Source organism: Macrobrachium nipponense, chromosome 44 (genome assembly GCF_015104395.2).
Source record: "Macrobrachium nipponense isolate FS-2020 chromosome 44, ASM1510439v2, whole genome shotgun sequence".
Lineage (NCBI taxonomy): Eukaryota > Metazoa > Arthropoda > Malacostraca > Decapoda > Palaemonidae > Macrobrachium > Macrobrachium nipponense.
The window spans coordinates 6746352-6763882 of record NC_087221.1 but is presented as its reverse complement, the minus strand read 5'-3'; the positions used below and the strand labels follow the sequence as shown (position 1 = coordinate 6763882).

Here is a 17531-nt window from a genome sequence, read left to right as displayed (position 1 = left end):
AGACTTATATATATGGACTAACATTCCATATTTTTATTATGTAAACACTTACACATATGTTTATGAATTAAAAATACACTGAACATGCAACTTTTCCGTGAATCTTTTAAAAAGTTGTACGTTATTGTATCCAATAATATTGTATGTATTCCTCCATTTATTAAAATACTAACAAAGCAGTCAATAGTTTGGTTTTGAAATCAGTTGATGGTGAATACGAGTTTAGTTCGCCTTGTTTAAGTTTTATTTTGTGCCTTTCTTCTAGTTAGTATAAAATATCTAGATACTTTACTTAAGTGAGACAAGGTAATTTGTCATTATAGTACGTGTTTTTAAATCAAAATATGAATTTATTATGTCTCACGAACTAAATTATTTTATTTGTTAACAGATTGCGTTGTGGACATGTTTATTGTGTAAAAATATTACGTGATTCCGTCCAGTATTTTCTCTTGATTTCATCATAGTACGAGCTTTACCGTTAGTTACATTACTTATCTTTTATCGGCTTGAAAACAACAGTAAAATGTGTTCTTTCAAGACCTGAAGTTTTGATTAAAATTATTCTCAATTTTATCTACGGCTGTGTTTGATGACATAAGTTTACTGGAGTTATGTCATTGTTGCCCATGCATGATAAAAGTCATTAGCAGCACGAAAAGTGAGCTGTGTATGTGTGGAGAGGCGGAACTGGAGAAAAACTGTCGTACGTTCAGCTGGACACCATTCTTTCTAGCTCAAGTAGCTTCATAGTCGTTTTAGTTGTGGGTGGTCGTAAAGTTGATCAGTCGTAACTCGCAGGGGTTGTAAGTTGACAACTAGCTGTAGTTGCAGGCCCCAAGAACTCATTGAGGTCCCACTGGTCTCTCAAGCTCCTTCCGGCAGCCAAGGCCAGGCAGAGGAGAGTGTGGTGTGCTCTGGAGGGCTTCTCAGCTGCTCCCAAGTCTGTGGAAGGGGCCCTTACCTCCCTCGCGCTAGGCCTGTCAGAGGAGAGGCTCTTGGCGGGGCTTGTCTCCTCCCAACCAGAAGCCAGGGCTCGGGCTACGGTCCAGGTGGACTCCTGGCTTGACCTCTGGTCCAGGGCGGTGGCCAGGTTCGCCATCGAACGTGACTTGAGGGACAAGGTGGAGCTGGCGCAGTTTAAGGAGCTGGTCCTATCTGGGGGAGGTCAATCAGCTTCCTCACTACCCAGTCCATTACCCAGTGGACCAACTGGGTACTCTGGAGGAGGGACGCGGTCCTGGCCAAGTTCCCCAAGGCCCCGAGGAACTCCCCTCCGATGGGGGAGTCCCTCTTCCCCGAGCAGGTCGTAGAGGAGTCATCAGAACGGTGGAGGAAGGCCATCCAGGACTCCATCATATACAGGGCCTCCTTCAGGCACCCAGTCCAGTGTAGGGCTCAGGAAGCCCCCCGGCCGAGGCCCCAGCACAGGCACGGGGCTCAGCCGGCCTCTTCCAACCTTGAACCAATATCCGGAGGTTGGGTGGGACAGGGGATTCAGCTCTCCTCCAGGGCCCCCTCCTCTTCTTCCTTGGCCGTCTTCAGACTCAAACCTACCACCTCCCAAAGGGGCCAAAACGGCAGCTTCCCCAGGAGGAAGTAGAACGCGAGGCCCACTTCTCTCTCTCTCCCGCCACGGGCGGTGGTTGCCTCTCAAATCATTGGCGGAACTGGGAGGATCACGGAGCCGACCCTTGGACAGTTCAGGTTCTCGGGGAAGGTTACCGGATCCCCTTCCTGGACGGGAAGCCGGCCCTGACAGAGATACCAGGAGCACGGTCCATCCAGCCTGGGGCCCCAGTCAAGGGAAGCTTTACGGTCGGAAGTCCGGTCTTTGCTGGAGAAGGGAGCCTTCCAACAGGTGGAAGACGCATCCCCTGGGTTCTTCAGTCACCTCTTCCTGGTGGAAAAGTCCTCAGGGGGGTGGAGGCCGGTCATAGACCTGTCGATCCTGAACACGTTCGTCCGCAAGACCCCCTTCAAGATGGAGACCCCAAGGACGGTCCTGGCGGCGCTGAGGGAGGGGGACTTCATGTTGTCCCTGGACCTAAAGAATGCATACTTCCAGATCCCGATGCACCCGTCCAGGAGGTACTTATGCATCAGATGGGAGGGCAAGGCCTACCAGTTCAGGATCCTCTGCATCGGTCTGTCCACGGCGCCGCAGGTGTTCACCAGTGTTCTCCCTCGTGTTATCCTGGGCTCACAGGAGGGGGATTTGTCTCCTGTGGTACTTGGATGAATGGTTGTTGCTCTCCTCAAGGGAGGCCTTAGAGAAACAGAGGGACGAGCTTCTGGGCTTCTGCTCAAGGCTAGGCATATTCCTGAACTGGGAGAAATCCCATCTGGTACCAACCACCAGGATGGTGTACCTGGGAATGGATCTGGACACGAGGGCAGCCAGGGCCTTCCCCTTGGAGGACAGAACTGGCCAACCTGCAGAAAATAGCTCGACCTTTCTTGCAGAACTCCCCCCTCCCAGTGGCAGCGACTCATGGGTCATCTGGTCTCCCTAGAGAAGCTGGTCCCCTAAAGGCAGGCTAAAGTTGAGGCCCGTCCAGTGGAACGTGAAGGAGGGCTGGTCCCCGAAGGAAGATCCACTTTGGAAGCTCATCCTCCCCTCATAGGACACCAGGGAGGTCCTCCGATGGTGATTAGACCGGTCAAACACCCTCTGGGGGGTGCCCCTCTCGGACCTCCCTCTAGAGATGCCCCTGTTCACAGATGCATTGGAGGAGGGAGGGGGGCTCACCTACAGCTCCACATCAACTGTATGGAGTCGCTAGCAATCCAGAGGGTCCTGCAGGGGTTTGAGCACGGGATCAGGAAGTGGGTGGTGGTTCTGACATATGACAACGCCACAGTGGTGGCCTACGTCAAGAAGCAGGGCAGATTGAAGTCCCGTTACCTGTGCGATCTCATGGAGTTGATCCTGGAGTGGGCCGCAAGCATAGGCACAACCCTGACAGCAAGGTTCATTCCAGGAAAGAGGAACGTGATCGCAGACGGGCTAAGCAGTCAGGGACAGGTGATAGGGTCGGAATGGTCCCTACACCCCGAGGTAGTGAAGGAGCTAATTGAGATGTGTGTGTGTGTGTGTGTGTGTCCCCCCCCCCCCCCCCCCCCTACTGCCCCCCCCCCCCCCCCCCCCCCCACCTGTTCAGGACAAGGTATTCTGCTCCCCGGTGTCCGACCCAGCAGCAGCCTGGGAGGACACATTCCAGCACCTGTGGGACGGGCTGGATGTATATGCATTCCCATCCTTCAGGGTGATCAGACAGGTTCTAAACCAACTGAGAAGGTCAAGAGGTACTCAGATGATGTTGGTGGCCCCCCTGTGGCCAGGCAGAGAATGGTTCTCAGATCTCCAGGCCCTAACAGTGCAAGGTCTCCCAGCTCTATCCCCTTCACGGTTGGAGACTATCGAGTGGCTGTTGAGTAAGGAGGGCTTCTCTCAGAGAGTTGCCTCCCAGATGTATGGGTACCTGAGGAAGTCGTCCGCAGCCGTCTACTAGGCCAAATGGTCGGCATTGTGGATCTGGTGCAGAGAGGTGTCTCTGTAAGGCCAAGATTCCCCACATAGCGGACTTCCTGGTACACCTGAGACTGGACAAAGGCCTCTCGGTAGCAGCTGTGAAGGGAGTCGGGGCCACCCTGGGCCAGGTTGTCCTCCTGAAAGGGTTGGATTGGGGAGTTCCAGGCACCTGTCGATGCTAATCCGGAACTTCAAGCAGTCTTGCCCCCCAAGTGCCTTGAAGGCACCGCAGAGGGACATAGCAAGGGTGCTGGATGCCCTGAGAAAGCCCCCTTTCGAACCCCTCAAGGAAATCTTGGACAGGGAGCTGACGCTGGAGATGGTCTTCCTGCTGGCGTTGGCTTCCACCAAGAGAGTGGGTGAGCTTCATGGCCTTTCCTACAAGGTTTCCCACTTGAAAGGGTGTTCGTGGCTAAGACACAGAACCCCAGACGACAGGTTTGTGGAGTTCTCGATCCCCGCCATAGCCAGGTCAGACGATCCTCGAGATCTGCTCGTGTCCAGTCCAGGCGATGAGGAAGTACCTAAGTAGGACTGCCCAGTTCAGGCCACCCATTAGGAACTGGTTTCTGTTTACTGGCCGGGGGAAGAAGACAGTCTCGAATAACACCATCTCCTAGTTAAGAGAAACAATCAGGAGAGCCTACTAAGGAGCGGGTATTCCTCCTCTGAAAAGAGCCAGGCTTCACGACGTCAGGGGTATTGGGGCTTCCCTAACCTTTTCTAAGAACCTAGCAGCCAGCCAGATCCTAAGGGCCAGAGTGTGGAACAGGCAATCCACTTTTACAGCTCACTACCCAAAGGACTGCACCCATTAATCACTTGATTCGTTCAAAATTGGTCCGGTGGTGGAGCGCAAACAGCAGATCTAGGCCTCCACCGGGCAAGAGACTCTAGGGGTATAAGTGCTGGTATGAATGTGTTCCCCCTTATCCTCGCCCCTCCATTCCCCTTCCTTATCCTCTCCCTGGGCCTCAGGAGAGCTTTCGTGGGACCCTACGAACCTGAAGGTAAGACGGAGGATGTGTGTGGTAATTAGAAGTACAAACCATTGCCTTGTAGTAGTCTCCATTCCGGGTTACCCGTGCATTCTAGCCAGTGCCCTCGGCGGACCCTTTCCCCCAGCCCCTTGCTTCTCATCGAGCAGGGCTGGGTCTCCTACGGGTACACCCCTAAGACCAACCTCTGGGTCCAGTTCCCCCTAAGCTACTCCCTCCTCCTAAAGGATAAGTCTCGTATTAAAGTAGTTTGAGGTAAGTATACGGCATCAGAACAAATCACAAATTCTTGGTAATTGTATTTTTCCTAGCTATACTTACCTCGAACTACTTAGGTTTCAGGCCCTCCTATCGTCCCCGAGTACCTTAGGGCAGGAATCAGGTGGAGTGGAAAGCACTGAGGTCAGAAGTGGTGGGTGGCGTAGCCTTGACCCTCGGTGCATGTACCTGGCTAGGTGTGGAAGGGGTAACCGGATTTTTCTGGTAGGTACCGGATGAACATCCAGGATTCTCCTATTAAAGTAGTTCGAGGTAAGTATAGCTAAGAAAAATACAAATTACCAAGAATATGTGATTTTTCCTAACATACAAACCTGAAGGTCTACATTTATGGCCCACTCAGCCACCCCTCATTCTGCTACCTGGTCTGGAAAGCAAAGTGGAGTGCAGACTGATGAGTGGGCTGGGCTAACCACCCTACTGACTGTGTTTGAAAGAACATCCGTTCCAGCTCACATTCGAAAGCAGTGTCCTATGTAAAACCTTTAGATTTGTATATTAGGAAAAATATAAATTTCTTAAAAAAAAATTGTAGTAAATTCTACTCTCTCTAATTCTTACAGATTCCAGGTCTTCTATAATAATTTTTTATAACAAGGCCTCTCTCTTAAGTACATAGTTACTAAGGCTCACATAAAGTAATGGGTGTATGTGGAAGGGAATATACTTCTTTAAACTAAAATTAATTTTTTCACATAGTACAAAGCCAATATACTTCATGTAATGAACAGTACAAAGCCAATATACTTCATGTAATGAACATTGGCCCTCCTCTCAGTCCTTCTAAGCTGCAGATGACTCAGACTATTTCATTGTGCAGCCAGTTTTCACCAAGAAGTAGAAATGATGACCTTTCAGAGGGACTCCTGGAGATGAGCACTATTGTGCAGAGTTCACTGATACGTTCGTGTGGGTTAAAAAATTTTTAGATTTTACTATAACTGACATTAAATTCTCTTAATTTTTCCCATGGGATAAATGTAATTGTTTTTTTAACAGATAGTTGCACATAATGAGTGGAAAAGAAAATAAAGATAACATGCATCTGATGGGATCAAGAGGTCTACCACTGCAAGAAAGCAATACTTCTAATGTCCAGAATGAGAAGGAAACCATAAGGTAAGGCAGAAATTGATTGGGCCTTTTAAAGTTATAGGGAAGAAATTATGTACCTAAAAGGTTGTCTTAACACATTATTTAGCTATTTGTTTTAATACCAGAATTATACCTTTTGATCATAATCCTTGTATGTATTATGGTAATCATCTTCATTTCAACAGGGAAAGAGAAAAGCGAAAATGGACCGTGGATGATTTTGAGGTTGGACGGCCACTAGGCAAAGGTAAAATTTGGAAATGTTTACCTTGCCAGGGAGAAAAAAAGCAAATTTATCATTGCCCTTAAAGTGCTTTTTAAATCACAGTTGGCCAAAGCTAATGTTGAACACCAGTTGAGAAGAGAAATAGAAATTCAGGCTCATTTACGGTTAGTTTCTTGAGATTATTTTTTCATTTGTTTTTTTAAATCTACTGTCTACCCCCAATTTAAAGGTCAGTGTATAAGGAAGAGAATGTCAAATAATGTGAGAATGCATTTGGAAACAAGTTACCAAGGCTGATCTTAATACAGGCAGTCCCTGAGTTACAATGGGGGTTCCATTCTTGAGAAGCATTGTAAGCCAAAAATCGTTGTAAGCCGGAACATCGTCAAAAATCCTAAGAAAACCTTACTTTTAATGCTTTGTGTGCATTAAAAACTATGTAAACTGCATTGTTGTTGCATTTTTCATTCAAAAAAACTTCAAATATTGATTATTTTGCATTTTTGGAGTCATATTTCTTCTGCCAGATCAGCGTTGTAAGTGTCGCAACCCTGGAAACATGCATCGTAAGCCTGGAAATAATTTCTGATAAATGTAATTGAAAAGCATTGTAACGTCGTAAGCCGGGGACTACCTGTAGTGTTTGATTATGGAAAGTTAATTAAAGGTAATAATGAGTAAGAAACTTCCTTGTCAGACTGCCAATATTGCTTTTTACCTTGTTAGTTTTTCCTACACAAATACAAACCTTTGGTCTTTACATGGGGATTTTGCTTGCAAATGCGAGCTGGACTGGTCGTTAACTTTCAAACAAGGTCGTTAGCTATCGACGGTAGTGGAGAAGCCCCGTCCACTTGTAGGTCTGTTCTCTCTACTTTGCTTTCAGCAGCCGTCATGTGAAGATGTCTCTATGCTTCTCTGCCTGGCTGCCATTCACTGTCCATTTCTGGTTTTTGTATATAGTGTGTTCATCTGGTTTTTGTATATAGTGTGTTCATTTGTTTGCTTTATGGTGGACCCCTGCTATATCTTGATTCAGCATTCATGGCTTCAGTTAATTGCAGATTTCTCTGTGGAATGTCCCCCTGATCTCAACTCCTTGACGAGGTGGGCGGCTTAGGGATCCACTGCAGAGAGAGTATGCTCTTTTATGCCTACTCTCTCTCCTGTGGATTTAACTGAACATTGGGACCTTTAACTCCTTTACTTCTCTTCCTGTAAATTTTCCCCTTCCCTTCTTCTTTTAACAGCCTTGGCATGTTATTGGATTACTGAGTTCACTGCTCTTTTAACTTGATGGCGGCTGGAGTTGGATGGCATGTCACTCCAACTGTAAAACTAGAGTACATGACGTGGTTGAGCGAGGGAAAATTTTTGTCGAGCCATGCCTACGCTGCTGGGTCTGATCTTGATGGACTGACGACCTTTAAGGCACTGTGGGTATGGGGTATATTTCATATTATGGTGAACACTGCAAACCTCCTTATGACTAATAGCACAGTTATGTATTATACTCTAAAGATAGCCCCAATTGTCTATATAAGTCAGAGTGGTATTAAGTCCCTAGTACCATTACAAAACGAAAAGAAGCAAATATGTTGACCCAACCTTGACTCACTTTGACTCCCTCTTTGGGAGGGAAGTTGGTCAAGTTTCCTAACTTTAGAGACAGAACAGAAAATTTCAGCCCTAAATTTAGAAAATTGCCCATTAAACAGACATTCAATGGCAGAAATGTTGTTTAGATAACTAAGAGAAAAGATGTGGCTTATAGAAGCCACAACAAAGAGCCAGTCTAAGGACTATTTGTCTATGATGATCATAGATAGTATAAAGGTAAAAATGAATAAACATGTCACTAAATAGCTTTCAGGGTACTATTGGGCTTCATGAAAACAGTAACAAGCCAATGGAAAAGAGTATTCTCTTGGACTCTTAAAATAAATAAGCATATGTTACAAATTGCAAAAATAAAATTTGAAGGTGAAAGATGTGCCTCAAAAAATTAAAATGTTAGGCCAAAACTGAGGATTAACCCTTAAACGCCGACTGGACGTATTTTACGTCGACTGGACGTATTTTACGTCGACATTTTTTTGTCTCGGGTGCCGACTGGACGTATTTTACGTCGCAATACAAAAGTTTTTTTAAAAATTCGCGGAAAAATACTTTTAGGCCTACCAGCCGAAAACTCTTGAATCACGCGCCTTGGGGATTTCTGTGATACATCTCAGAAATTATTTCGTCACTTTGACATAATTTTTTTACCATTTTAAATTAGCCGTTACATGGAGTATTATATATGAAAATGTGCACATTTTTATGTAGAATACAACAGAAAAATACAAAATACTCATGATTGTAGCTTTTATCAGTTTTGAGATATTTTCATATAAATAACGATAATTGCCAAAATTTCAACCTTCGGTTTCAACGTTTGTACTCGACCGAAATGGTCCGAACAAAAACGCAATTGTAAGCTAAAACTCTTATATTTTTAGTAATATTCAATCATTTAACTTAATTTTGCAACTAATTGGAAGTCTCTAGCACAATATTTCGATTTATGGTGAATTTATGAAAAAACTTCTTCCTTACGTCCGCGCGGTAACTCTTCCGAAAAAAATCATACATGCGATTGTGGTAATGTTTGCACCATTTTAAATTAGCCGTTACATAAAGTTTTATATATGAAAATGTGCGCAATTTCATGCACAATACAACTAAAAACAACCCATGGTTGTAGCTTTTATCAATTTTGAAATATTTTCATATAAAAAATGATAAGTGACAAATTTTCAACCTTTGGTCAATTTTGACTCTACCGAAATGGTCGAAAACGCAATTGTAAGCTAAAAACGCTTATATTCTAGTAATATTCAAGCATTTACCTTCATTTTGCAACAAATTGGAAGTCTCTAGCACGATATTTCAATTTATGGTGAATTTATGAAAGAAATAACATTTTCTTTACGTCCGCGCTGTAACTCTTCCGAAAAAATCATATGTGCGATTGTTTGGTAAATGTTTGCACCATTTTAAATTAGCCGGTTACATAAAGTTTTATATATGAAAATGTGCGCAATTTCATGTATAATACAACCAAAAATAGGTGAAGGTTGTAGCTTTTCTCATTTTCGAAATATTTGCATATAAATCACGATAAATAGAAAAAAAACCACGTTCGGTCAAATTTGACTACCGAAATGGTCGAAAAACGCAATTGTAAGATAAAACTCTTACAGTCTAGTAATATTTAGTCATTTATCTTCATCGTGAAACAAATTCGAAGTCTCTAGCACAATATTTAAATTTATGGTGAATTTTTAAAAAAAAACTTTCCTTCCCTCCGCGCGCGGATTCTCCGCCACAAATCTCCGAAATACGTAAGTCCCATTCTCGGAATATTTGCTCCATTTCATATTAGGCATTTCATAGAGTTTTATATATGAAAATGTGCGCAATTTCATGTAGAATAAAAACAAAAAATATTTGAATTAAAGTTGTAGCTTGCTTATTTCTGAAATAATTGCAGATATATATATAAAAAAATTCGACATTCTGGTCAACTTTGACTCGTCAGATATGGTCGAAAACTGCATTTGTAAGCTAATATTCTTTACAGTATAGTAATATTCACATTGTCTTCATTTTGAAAGAAATTGGAAGTCTCTAGGACAATATTTTAGATTTATGGTGATTTTTGAAAAAATATTTGTTTACGTCCGCGCGTTACGAATTCACGCATTATTTTGTGATAATATTTTCTCTGTGTTGCTTTTATCGTTTTACAATGTGTTATATACCAAAATGATCGCAATTTAGTGTACATTACAACGAAAAAAAAGTAACTTTTTACCTTTAACCGTTTTGCGCACAGCGTGATTTGAATACAATTATATATGAAATTTCGTTTTTGCGCTATCATATATCGCATTATTTATATATGATAATGATAATTTTTTCATTTCTGATGGTTGCATACTAAACTTCAGCCAATGACCAAAAAAAAGGGGCCAAAAATGAACTCTTAAGTCTTGAAAACTAAGCGCGCTGTGATTTTTTGAAAAAAATATTTTTTTTCCGCTTCGCGCTCACTTCGAAGACGTCTCCGGCACACGGGAGACATACCGCTCCGCGTTTAAGGGTTAAGCCACCACAATGCCAAAATTATGTTAACCCTTAAACGCCGACTGGACGTATTTTACGTCTACATTTTTTGTCTCTCGGGTGCCGATGGCATGTATTTTACGTCGACATACAAAAGTTTTTTAAAATTCGCGGGAAAAAATAGGCCTACCAGCCGAAGACTCTTGAATCACGCGCCTTGGGGGATGCAGGGAGTTCACAGATCAAGGTGTTGTTTTGTTTACAATCGTTATGCAGGCGCGCAAGCGCAAATTTCTTTCTTGCCGCACTAAAAAGTGTCTGTGACACATCTCGGAAATTATTTTGTCACTTTGACATAATTTTTGTACCATTTTAAATTAGCCGTTACATGGAGTAATATATATGAAAATGTGCGCATTTTTATGTAGAATACAAAAAAAAAAAAATACTCATGATTGTAGCTTTTATCAGTTTTGAGATATTTTCTTATTAACCCTCTTACGCCGACTTGACGTATTTTACGTCGATATTTTTTGTCTCCCGTGTGCTGACTGGATGTATTTTACGTCAACTTACAAAAGGTTTTTTTAAAATTCGCTGAAAAATACTTATAGGCCTACCAGCCTAAAACTTTTGAATCGCACCTTGGGGGATGCTGGGAGTTCACGAATCAAGGTGTTGTTTTGTTTACAATCGTTACACAGGCTCGCAAGCGCGAATTTCTTTCTTGCCGCACTAAAAAAGTATCTGTGACACATCTCTGAAATTATTTCGTCACTTTGACATAATTTTTGTACCATTGTAAATATCCGTTACATGAAGTATTATCTATGAAAATGTGCGCATTTTTATGTAGAATACAACAATAAAATACTCATGATTGTAGCTTTATCAGTTTTGAGATATTTCATATAAATAACGATAATTGCCAAAATTTCAACCTTCGGTCAACTTTGACTCTACCGAAATGGTCGAAAAACGCAATTGTAAGCTAAAACTCTTATATTTTGTTTAATATTCAATCATTTTACCTTAATTTTGCAACTAATTGGAAGTCTAGCACAATATTTCGATTTATGGTGAATTTATGAAAAAACTTTTTCCTTACGTCCGCACGGTAACTCTTCCGAAAAAAATCATACATGCGATTGTGGTAATGTTTGCACCATTTTAAAATTAGCCGATATATAAAGTTTTATATATAGAAATGTGCGCAATTTCATGCACAATACAACTAAAAACAACCCATGGTTGTAGCTTTTATCGGTTTTGAGATATTTTCATAAATAACAATAATTGCCAAAATTTCAACCTTCGGTCAAATTTGACTACCGAAATGGTCGAAAAACGCAATTGTAAGCTAAAACGCTTATGTTCTATTAATATTCAAGCATTTACCTTCATTTTGCAACAAATTGGAAGTCTCTACCACAATATTTCGGTTTATGGTGAATTTTTGAAAAAAATAACATTTTCTTTACGTCCGCGCGGTAACTCTCTTCCGAAAAAAATCATATGTGCGATTGTGGTAATGTTTGCACCATTTTAAATAGCCGTTTACATAAAGTTTTATACATGAAAATATGTGCAATTTTATGTAGAATACAACAAAAGATAATTGAAGGTTGTAGCTTTTCTCATTTTTGAAATATTTGCATGTAAATCACGATAAATAGTTAGAAAACCACATTCGGTCAATTTTTACTCTACCGAAATGTCGAAAAACGCAATTGTAAGCTAAAACCAAATCTACAGTCTAGTAATATTCAGTCATTTATCTTAATCTTGAAACAAATTTGAAGTCTCTAGCAAATATTTAGATTTATGGTGAATTTAAAAAAAAATCTTTCCTTCCTCCACGCGCGGATTCTCCGCCACAAATCTCCGAAATGCTTTACATCCCATTCTCGGAATATTTGCTCCGTTTCATATTAGGCATTTCATAGAGTTTTATATATGAAAATGTGCGCAATTCCATGTAGAATAAAGCAAAAAATATTTGAAGGTTGTAGCTTTTCCTATTTCCGAAATAATTGCATACAAAAAAATATAAATATAAAAAAATTTGACATTCAGTCAACTTTAACTTGTCAGATATGGTCGAAAACTGCAATTGTAAGCTAATACTCTTACAGTATACAGGGGTCCTCGAGTTACGATGTTGATCCGTTCTTACGATGCGTCGTAACACGATTTTCAGCGTAAGTCGGAACATTGAAAAATACCACATGATTTAATGTAAATACCTATCAATAACAACGAGAGAACAATTCCTTACCTTTATTAGTTGATTGGCTTGCACACTGGAGGAGGAAGCTGCGGTGCTGGAGAGACTGGGGGGAGGTTAGTGAAGAGAAAAAGAACCTCCAGAAGTTGCTGGAGATGCTGAGGCAGGTGATTCAATTATTAGACCACTACGCTGCTTAGTTATCACTGTCGCTTTCATAGGAGCAGATCCTTTCACATGTTCAACGATGCGCTCTTTATCTTTGATAATGGTAGCAACGGTCGAACGGCTAAGGCCAAGCGAGCGGCCAATGTTTGTTGGCGTTTCTCCCTTCTCAGATCGCTTTATAATGTCCACTTTAATTTCCATGGTGATGGCCTTTCTTTCTTCGATGCACTACCATCAGAAGAGTCCGCTTGCGCTTGGGAGCCATAACAAAGAGCAAAAAGTTACAAAAACGATACAACACGAGGGAGAGAGAGGCAGTGTAAACAACCAAAATGGCGTATGGGCGAGGAATGAGCGTAAGCGAAGCAACGCCGTCATCTCCCCCACAAAGCGTATTCTTCCGCCGTGCGCCCGGAAACTAGTTCGCGTTTGTTTACGTTGCTTACGACGCTAAAACCGACGTTAAGACGGAACGACGCAAAAATATTATATATTTTTATGGGGGCGCGTTCGTAACCACGAAACATCGTAAGTCGGGAGGACCAGCGTAACCCGAGGACTTACTGTAGTAATATTCAATCATTTTTCTTCATTTTGAAAGAAATTGGAAGTCTCTAGGACAATATTTAGATTTATGGTGAATTTTTGAAAAAAAATATTTGTTTACGTCCGCATGTTACGAATTCATGCATTATTTTGTGATAATATTTTCTCTGTGTTGCTTTTACCGTTTTACAATGTGTTATATACCAAAATGATAGCAATTTAGTGTAAATTACAACGAAAAAAAGTAACGTGTTTACTTTAACCGTTTTGCGCGCAGCGTGATTTGAATACAATTATATATGAAATTTCGTTTTTGCGCTATCATATATCGCATTATTTATATCATGATAATGATAATTTTTTCATTTCTGATGGTTGCATACTAAACTTCAGCCAATGACAAGAAAAAAAGGGGCCAAAAATGAACTCTTAATCTTGAAAACTAAGCGCGCTGTGATTTTTTGAAAAAAATATTTTTTCCGCTTCCGCGCTTACTCTGAAACACCTCCGGCACATGGGAGACAATTTTTTTTTTACCGCTTCGGCGTAAGAGGGGTAATAACGATAAGTGCCAAGATTTCAACCTTCGGTCAACTTTGACTCTACCGAAATGGTAGAAAAACGCAATTGTAAGCTAAACTCTTATATTTTAGTAATATTCAATCATTACCTTCATTTGCAATAATTGGAAGTCTCTAGCACAATATTTCGATTTATGGTCCGCGCAGGTGGTAACTCTTCCGAATAAAAATTCATACATGCGATTGTCGGTAAGTTTGCACCATTTTAAATTAGCCGTACATAAATTTTTATTATATGAAAATGTGCGCAATTTCATGCACAATACAACTAAAAACAACCCATGGTTGTAGCTTTTATCAATTTTGAAATATTTTCATAAAAAAAATGATAAGTGACAAATTTTCAACCTTTGGTCAACTTTGACTCTACTGAAATGGTCAAAAAATGCAATTGTAAGCTAAAACGCTTACATTCAAGTAATATTCAAGCATTTACCTTCATTTTGCAACAAATTGGAAGTCTCTAGCACGATATTTCGATTTATGGTGAATTTATGAAAAAAATAACATTTTCTTTACGTCCGCGCGGTAACTCTTCCGAAAAAAATCATATACGTGCGATTGTGGTAATGTTTGCACCATTTTAAATTAGCCGTTACATAAAAGTTTTATATATGAAAATGTGTGCAATTTCATGTATAATACAACCAAAAATAATTGAAGGTTGTAGCTTTTCTCATTTTGAAATATTGCATATAAATCACGATAAATAGAAAAAAAAGCCACATTCGGTCAACTTTGACTCTACCAAAATGGTCGAAAAACTCAATTGTAAGCTAAAACTCTTACAGTCTAGTAATATTCAGTCATTTATCTTCATCTTGAAACAAATTTGAAGTCTCTAGCACAATATTTAGATTTATGGTGAAGTTAAAAAAAAAAACTTTCCTTCCCTCCGCGCGCGGATTCTCCGCCACAAATCTCCGAAATGTGTACGTCCCATTCTCGGAATATTTGCTCCATTTCATATTAGGCATTTCATAGAGTTTTATATATGAAAATGTGCGCAATTCATGTAGAATAAAAACAAAAAATATTGAAGGTTGTAGCTTTTCTTATTTCCGAAATAATTGCATATGAAAAAATATATATAAAAAAATTCGACATTCGGTCAACTTTAACTCATCAGATATGGTCAAAAACTGCAATTGTAAGCTATTATTCTTGCAGTATAGTAATATTCAAGCATTTGTCTTCATTTTGAAAGAAATTGGAAGTCTCTAGGACAATATTTAGAGTTGTGGTGAATTTTTGAAAAAAATATTTATGTCCGCGCGTTACGAATTCATGCGTTATTTTGTGATCTATTTTCTGCTTTTATCATTTTACAATGTGTTATATACCAAAATGATCGCAATTTAGTGTAAATTACAACGAAAAAAAGTAACTTGTTACCTTTAAACGTTTTGCGCACAGCGCGATTTGAATACAATTATATATGAAATTTAGTTTTTGCGCTATCATATATCGCATTATTTATATATGATAATGATAATTTTTTTTTCATTTCTGATGGTTGCATACTAAACTTCAGCCAATGACAAATAAAAAAGGGGCCAAAAATGAACTCTTAATCTTGAAAACTAAGCGCGCTATGATTTTTTGAAAAAAACATTTTTTCCGCTTCCGCGCTCACTCTGAAACACCTCCGGCACACGGGAAGGACACTTTTTTTTTTTTTTTAAAGTATGGCCATGCAAAAAAAAAATGTCAAAATGAACCTGTGTGCGCATATTGTGGAATCTAAAGAACATACCACACAATGGAAATACAGTGAGCCAGTTTATAAACTGTGGGCGAAACCGTCATGCATTGTCCAAGGAATGTATGTACTATATATAAAATACCGAATGAAAAATATACAAGAACTGGAATGTCTAGAAGAAGCTAAATTAAAATTGAAAGTAAGAGAAACTCAAAATCCGTCTAAGAAACATACTATTCTCAGTAAAAAAAAAACCAACAATGAAATAAAAATGCATACAGATAGAATTATCAGAGCCCAGAATAGTAAATCTCAAGGGGACATTAATGCTTTAGAAAAAAAGTTAAATTGTAAAAAATCTAGAAACAGCTGCAAATGATATGGACAATATTTTATCCAATTAATTTGAAACAATGTAAAAACTCAAGAACATAATACCACAAGTAACTGAGGAAAGTTGTGATGGACTAGAAAGTAAAGTTAAAAAAGGGATTTTGACGAAGGAAAAATCTATTTCTGGGCAAGGGCCCGTGTCACCCGGTGAAATGTCCGTTTAGCACACATTTCTAAGGTAAATTATTGCTAATATACCAGAGAAAAAGCTAAAATGGAAATGTCAGAACATTCTGACTTGCTCACCTTATATAAAAGGTGTCGGTATGGTTTCTGGGGCGAGTGAAACCACTACCATGGGTCTCTTACCATTTAGATCCATCCTTCTTCGAAGTCCCCCTACCTGAGAGGGCCGATGCAAGGCCTGCTCCCAGCTACGACTACTACTAGTGTCCCCGACGCCACCACCAGCGCCTCTACCGGTCATCCTTGGAGTTAGCCTGTCAAGCTTGGGCCCAAGGGTGGGGGGTAACAAAAAGAAGGGTGGATTTCACTGGGCGACACGGGCCTTGCCCAGAAATAGATTTTTCCTTCGTCAAAATCCCTTTTCTGGGCTCAGCCCGTGTCGCTTCGTGAAATAGTACCAGAGAAATGGCCACAAGCTTGAGTAATGGATATAAAAGATATTGTAAGGATAAAATAAAAAACACCTAAGGTTAATTATTATAATCTAAATGAGCTTATGAACTAAAATGATTATAATACAGACTTAAGATTAATTACAGTAACTTAACATTAGTCTTAAAGATAAATACAATATAATAAAAATCAGATTATATGTGAGTAATCCTAAAATAAAAATAAGGAAAACATCACAACTATGTACACATATGGCATCTAAGGCATAGGGAATGCTACATGGTGGCAGAACCGCAGGAAGGACGTCAGTGAGGCAGGTAGAAAGGAGATCTAGATCTAAGTTACTAATACTACTTGAGCAGTGTCAGGAGAAACTGTGTTTCCCGCAGCCACTGCTGGAAATTTAAGAGCTTCTAAGGACTTGAGGTAGTGACGTTTGAACACTGTCGGAGATTTCCAGCCTGTATACTTTTTCAGATCATCAAAATTCATATGTTGAAAATAGTTGACTGAGGTTGCTACTGCCCTAATATCGTGAACCTTGGGGAACGATTCTGGGTTGGCTTGTTTAATGAAATATAATATCTGCTACCTAATTCCCTTTAAAGAAATGGTACCACCCTTTTCCTGCATGAATGAAGGGCCTGAGGATCTTATGGCCGTTCTGGTAAGATATGCTCTTTAGGCAGTAACTGGGCATAAAGAAGGGTCCTGAGGAAGTGGGAGAATCTTCCAAGGGGCCCATCTCATTAGTGGATCCTCATTTTTAGCTAAAAATTGACGATCTGGAGAAAGTAATACTTCTCCTGAAGGGAGAAATTCTATATGACCTGAGTCTCTAGATAGAGCCGACAGTTCAGACACCCTGGCTCCTTAGGCTAGACTTAAAAGAAATAATGTTTTCTTCAGGAGGGGCAAAAAGTCACATGAATTGTTATCAGTATCTGAGGCCAGTTTGAGAACATCATTTAAGAACCATGACACAGACTTAGGCCTCTCTGATGGCCTGAGCCTAGCACAGGCTCTAGGGATAGATGAAAAATAAGAGTGTTAGATCTATTTGGAAACCAAACTGGAAAATTTTCTTTA

The 17531-nt window shown here is 40.5% G+C and overlaps 1 protein-coding gene across 1 annotated transcript in view; it reads left to right on the top strand.

Moving 5' to 3' along the window:
* LOC135204015 (aurora kinase-like) overlaps positions 1-17531 on the top strand; it is a 215106-nt gene that overhangs the window by 70969 nt on the left and 126606 nt on the right. Inside the window, 3 exon segments of the mRNA XM_064233944.1 lie at positions 5812-5931; positions 6093-6156; positions 6158-6297. Of these exon segments, the coding sequence (XP_064090014.1) occupies positions 5825-5931; positions 6093-6156; positions 6158-6297 (311 nt within the window). The 5' untranslated portion in view covers positions 5812-5824.